Genomic DNA, 6000 nt, shown 5'->3' on the forward strand with positions numbered 1-6000 from the left:
CAACTGCAAGGTTCTTCCTGTCAGAAAAGACTTCTAAATGAGGAAGAAACAGTTTAAGTTTTTCTTATTGATTCCAAGCAGAATGACTACAGAGAAATGACTCAAGCTTAGGTAGTAAAAGTTAATGGAATGCCATCTGAAATGAAGACTGACTCAGTAACACATGAGACTTGCTAATTGTTTTTTAATCTCCAATTCAAACCCTCACTAGAAGAACTCATGTAATACCAGTTTTTCCTCTTGAGCAGGAGAACAAACTTTAAATGAGAACATCAGGTTTTTCTGGCATTTAATAAAATGAAAATCATTAAGTGCTACGTACCCCCAAATGATTAATTATTTTAGCATCTATGAATCAAGACTAGGTAAACTTGCAGTGCAATTTTATTCTGCTAATGTGCAAGACTTACACATGACTTATTTTTTGGATTTCCCTTCTGCGTGCTGGTATTTCCTGTTTTGCAGCAGGCTTTCCCACCTCCTCAACACATTATACCTTAACCGTATACAATCTTCCGGAACATCCTTTTTCTGGACCAGCTAAGATCTGTAACAGCAGGCAGCGTTTGTGGAGACTGGGAGACCGGACACTGGATTCTTACAGCTGGAATTGTCTAGATCAGACAGAGAAACAAACTGTCATATATATGCTCTATAATGCTCCTCTAGTTGTTCTTAGTGCCATAAAGGTTCATATCTGAATTCAGAAATCTTAAACAAAAAAAGAAAGATTCAAGTGAGTTAAAATTGAGCACTTCTGTTTCAAAAGGTGAGTCTGAACAGGAAACACAGTATAGGCACAGGTGATATTAAGTAATGCACTTTTGCCTATTCTTGATGTTTACATAGGTAGTCATTAGTTCTTTTTTCCCCGAATAAGTTATTACTAAGTCTTAGCAGTAAAGAAATTTTTCTTTTTTCCTTTCCAGAAATTACATAATATTACAAGTAGGGTTTTTTTTTTTAAATTTTTCCCACTAGTCTTATGGTTTCCTCATCTCAGCATGTTTTGAATTGTTTCAGAGAAAAATTCTATGTGTAGCTCACAAGGAAGATAAAATCTGCATGTTTCACCAAATGAAATAATTCCATTCTGTAAAGAGACTTAAAAGCAAAATCTCTTAAAAGCAAATACCAAATGCCTACACCTAACTCAGACTAGATGATGGTGGAACAAACCTATTATAACTTTAGATGACAGCAAACTTATTGCCTGCTAGAAAAGTAGACTAAATCACCTTTCTGTAGTAACACCCAAACCCCATTACAAACCCCTCCACGTTAACTGCTAGACATAACAAAACTTTTCACAGGGTAAAAAAAATCCACGTTAACTGCTAGTCATAACAAAACTTTTCACAGGGTAAAAAAAAAAAGGCTAGTGTAGAGCCTGTTCCCTTCCTTACTTCCGTCAGCTAATGAAAGCACTCCACTTGCCAACATTAAATGCACAGTCATGGCAGAAGCCAACTCAATGTCTTTCCCGTTTGTTCACTCAGTGACAAAAGAGACACAAAATCCCATGCACTTCCTTCAAACATTTTGGGAGTACTATGTAAGATCTAGATGTTTAACACATTCTCAGTAACAGCAGCCTTAAGGAGTTCAGCTTATTCAAGTCTAACACTAATATTTCATAGTCACTGCGGAACATTTTAGAGAATATCCAGTTACTTACTCAGAAAACAATTTATGTCTTATCATGCTGCTACTAAGATACACCTACACAAGAGACTTTAAAGCTCTAGTCTTACAGCTACAGGGTAAGATCACAGCAAGCTAATGTACTGATTAATTAGCTAATACTTCATCATGTAGATTTTCCAATTTATTCAATGAGCAGCGAGCTACACTTGCCACAAAACACTGTAGCCATTCTTTAGTAAGGCTGCTGTGCTAGTTTAAAACTTAAGCTAAAGCATTTCAAATATCCCAGAAAATATATGAATAAACTTTTATTTCTAAGCAGCAACACACACTGTTTTAATACAAGCCACACATTTAAGTCAGGTGCAGAGTAGTAAACTGAACAATCATCGCTAAAACACTTCCATTGGAAATGTGTTAAAGTTCACAAGTGTTATCATTACCACCTTACTGAAGTTCTCTTATGTGTTTCTAGTCTACACACCACGTGGTGCACGCAGTCATGCAAATCTGAATCAAATTTTAAATGTTCAGGTAACAGGGAAGTCCATTCACTGCAAAGATTCATTTTTCACAGAAGAGCCAGGGTAGGTAAGACCAAATACTGCAGGGTTCTTCACAAGAGTACAGGTATTTTAGAAACCATGAACTTTCAGTTGTTCTTCCTTGACAATGCCAATCTAAAGGAGAAAAGCAACATATTTCAGTAAAGCTTACATGCTTCAGATATTACAGTGATATCAAGTTACCACAATCTTACACTCTGATTAAAGAAACTGCAATACAATGTATACTCAATATAGAAGTTTTCTACTTCCCAGGATGTTTCCGGGCCAGGAGAAGAATTGACTACATAAAAAAGAAAATCTTACCAGACATGTGACTTGTTCTGTAGTCCTAGCACTTATTCTTTGACAGTGTCAATATATATCATGATTTGCATCAGTAATCTTGTGGTGAAAGACTTTTTCCTCTATAGTGTTTTCAGTCTCAAAATGATGGTTTGCATCAAACACTTGATTTTACAAATGAAGAAGTCAAGTTGCACTGCCAGAGAACAAGTGGTACGTTCTTGCAGGGTAAATGCATTCTACAGTGCTTTGATTCTTACTCTTATTCTGCAAGTGTCATTTTACTTTTTGGCTGAAAATACAAAGGAACTACAGCAGACCTCTTTAGCTGGTTAATTAACATCAGTGCCACCTGCCACTCTATTGCTTCCAGAGAGGTTTAGATATTTATCTGCAATCCCTTACCTCCAAGAGGAATTGGCAAATGTTCTTTCTCTGGTCACCTTGAAGCTGGATAACTTCCCCGTATTCGGGATGTTCAATCACAGTACCATTACAAGCAAATTTCTAGAACAAAACATTCACATTGTAAGGCACCTGACGTACATTATTATTTTGCTTCTTAAGTCTTTCCTGCAGAATTTTGTCACAGAAGCTGTTTACTAAGCTCTGATGCCAAGCAAGGCAAAGGCTAGATCTATTTTGCACAGGTTTTGAGAGCAAATGGAATGTATCTAGTGATGCATACAGACACAAACTAAGCTGCTGATGGTTAATTCAGGCAAAGACAGGATTAGATACTGCGCAGGAGGAACTACCCAGCACTCATTGCAAGAATAGAAAACAAAGTCACAAGACACAGCCTTTCAACTCCAAACTATTTTAAAATAAATGTTTACATCCTGGTGAAACTCGAGATCTCTATTTCAAGAGCAACCCAGCAATGACAGGAGCAGGAATGCAAAAAACAGTTCTACTTTAAACTGATTTTATTCTTCACATCAACAAAGCCTGTTATCTCTGAAATTTTAATGAAACATTCAGAATGTATTTTATTTACTTCTTTATAGGAAAGAAACATTTAACTTTTTAGCAAAAATCAGTGTCACTGCATACTGACAGGAGTTTTGAGAAAGAGAGGTAAAGGCATGAACTTGAACATGCAAGTGATGTGCGCTGGCAGGAATGAAATCAATATTCTGTTACCTCATATTAAAAGCTACCACACTCTTTTATATCTTTATTATTAAATCAAATCAGCAACTTCACCTTTTTGAAAGCTTTCACAAGTTTCTTCTTGTCATAATCATCTGCAATTCCCTGAACAGTTGTTAGTGTCTTTCTCCCGTTTCGTTGCTGGATCCTTATATGAATGTAATCCTCAGTCCCCGCTGGGAGTAAGTCGTCGCCCTTTGTCGCATCAGCAAAGGGGTCTGCAGGAGGAAAACCATTTGTGTAATTCCCACAAAGGGAAACACCCAATTCGAAAACCAACAAGTAAATTTCTCACTTTATTTAAGGGATAATCTTGCTGTTTTCTCCCTGTTTAAATCAGAGTACTTTTTTTCTACAGATGTATTGTCTCACTACCCTACTAACTCAGCATAGCGCCCTCATCTATCCAGTTTCTTCAGTGCCTTCCCGGATATAAACAATTTTCAGCTCACATATCCATTTACTTCAGTATTTCCTGTAAACAGTAAATCCTGAAGCTCTGAACCTGAAAACAGGGCTCTGAGCGAACATCAAGTGCACATGAGTTTTTAGACAGCCACATGCATTTGAAGTGAAATATGAAAGTCATTATCTTTATCAGACCAACTGTTAAGGACAGAAAAATCAAAAAACTCTTATACACACACTCCTATAGAGGTCCAGAATAAAAGTCTTATACCTTGACAACTACCATGCTACAAGCACTTTAAGGCATGGATGTAATTCTTGGCTACTAATGTAAACAAAACAGGGTAAACAGACACAAACAGATGTCACAACTTGTCTGTAAACCAGGACCCCTCTGCCAGTCAGTAGCTTTAGGCAGGAATTTTAACAAAATTCATTCAGGCTTTGACTAAAAAAAGGTCAGCTCTCAAATTCTTCCAAGCTTAAATTTATCTAGCATGGGTGAAATAGGAAGGCATTTAGGAAGAAGAAGGGTTTCTGGGTTATACTTCTTGTTCTCTGTTCTCCACCAAAAAAAAAAAAAAAAAAAAGTATTTAACGCTCACTCTGTCAAGAAATTTGATAGCCCTACAAGTTTCCTAATCAGTAGCTCCAAATAAATCTTGAAGCATGAAAAAATCTACGTTTTGAATTTTTTTTAAAAACAAATGGCAAGTAATTTCTGCATACTAATCAGAATCATATTGAAGAGTCTGATCTTCAGAAAGTGTAGGTTCAACAGCCATGCAAGCTACAATTCCCCAAACTTCCATCAAAACTCAAACCTAAAAGGCTGACCAAATTTTGCAATCCACTCAAAACAAATACCGCAAAAGAGTAAAACTTCAGCAGAGATAGCAAGAGAAGCAGTTCAGCTTCTAGACAGACTGACCCTTGTGAAAACAAGGATGACTAGAATATTAAAGGCACTGAAAGCATCATGAGGATGCACGCTTCACAGGAACGACGTACAGCCCTGGGAAACTTGGCTGGCTTAATTTCTACTAAGGCACTTGTTATAACGTGCTGCACTTCAATGTCCCCCACAGATCGAAGGGCAAACAGTAATAGAAAATTTCAGTCAAAGAAAAGCATGAAGATCACTCGGCAGAGCTGAGGATTCCAGGCTGGAGATAAGCCAGCGCTGTAGGTGTTGACACTGGATTACTTCAAACAAATCCTTTGGGCAGCACCTTCCTAAGCGCAGGATCAGCTCCCAAATCATGATTAACACAACCTTCTCATGTGGCTTATATGTGCGGAAGATTAGAGACAAAAGTGAGACCAAAAGCCTGACAACATTACCATATCACTTCTGCTGCCTATAGATAAGGGAGGTGGAGAGCCATGGCCCAGCACTGTAAACTTCCCTAATACAAGAGAAATGACCTACAGTCTGTATAGCTCAATCGATATAAACAATACCCTTCGCAGGGCATATATCAGGTTTTGGGACATTGGTAAGGACACGATGAGGCAGCAAATCAACAAGCAATTGGAACGGAGGAGAATGATTGCCTTCCTTAGCAGACCATACGAACCCTAGGCTCCCTCTGCCCACAAAGGCTGCAACTTTGGGGCTGCAGAATTGACAGAAACGCCCGGTTTGGGGCGCACCTAGACACTGAGGGGAACGGCGCGGTACGGGGTGCCAGAGCACGGTACATGGCGGCGGCTCCCACGGGAGAGGAAAGGGAGCAAACAGGGAGAGAGACGAGTCTCCCAGCCCAGGTCCCCCCGCCGCACACACACACAGGGCAGCTCCCGAGGCTGGGGAGGGCAAGGCCGAGCCGCCGGAGCACGGCGGGCACCCCGGGGACGGCAACACCCGCCGGGCAACGACCGCAACCTCACCCCGAGGGGCTGGGGGGGGGGGAAACCAACGCCCCCGGGGGGGGGG

General features: G+C 39.5%; 1 protein-coding gene across 4 annotated transcripts in view; it reads right to left on the reverse strand.

The window, feature by feature from the left end:
• Positions 1-164: 164 nt before the first annotated feature.
• Positions 165-6000, reverse strand: part of EIF1B (eukaryotic translation initiation factor 1B) — a 38820-nt gene continuing 32984 nt past the window's right edge. Inside the window, exons 3-6 of one of the 4 annotated variants that reach the window (XR_001412051.1) lie at positions 3708-3871; positions 2904-3005; positions 2132-2327; positions 165-614 (exon numbers count right to left, since the gene is read on the reverse strand). Coding sequence is in view for 1 of the 4 variants with exons in the window: in XM_014942183.1 (XP_014797669.1) it covers positions 2283-2327; positions 2904-3005; positions 3708-3871 (311 nt within the window). In the remaining 3 variants the exon portion in view is untranslated. Of the gene's footprint in view, positions 615-1938; positions 2328-2903; positions 3006-3707; positions 3872-6000 lie in introns of those variants that run through there. The other 3 variants (XR_001412047.1, XR_001412044.1, XM_014942183.1) reach the window with 3 other exon arrangements.

The sequence above is a fragment of the Calidris pugnax genome, unplaced genomic scaffold, assembly GCF_001431845.1.
Source record: "Calidris pugnax isolate Ruff unplaced genomic scaffold, ASM143184v1 scaffold23, whole genome shotgun sequence".
NCBI classification, from domain to species: Eukaryota; Metazoa; Chordata; class Aves; order Charadriiformes; family Scolopacidae; genus Calidris; species Calidris pugnax.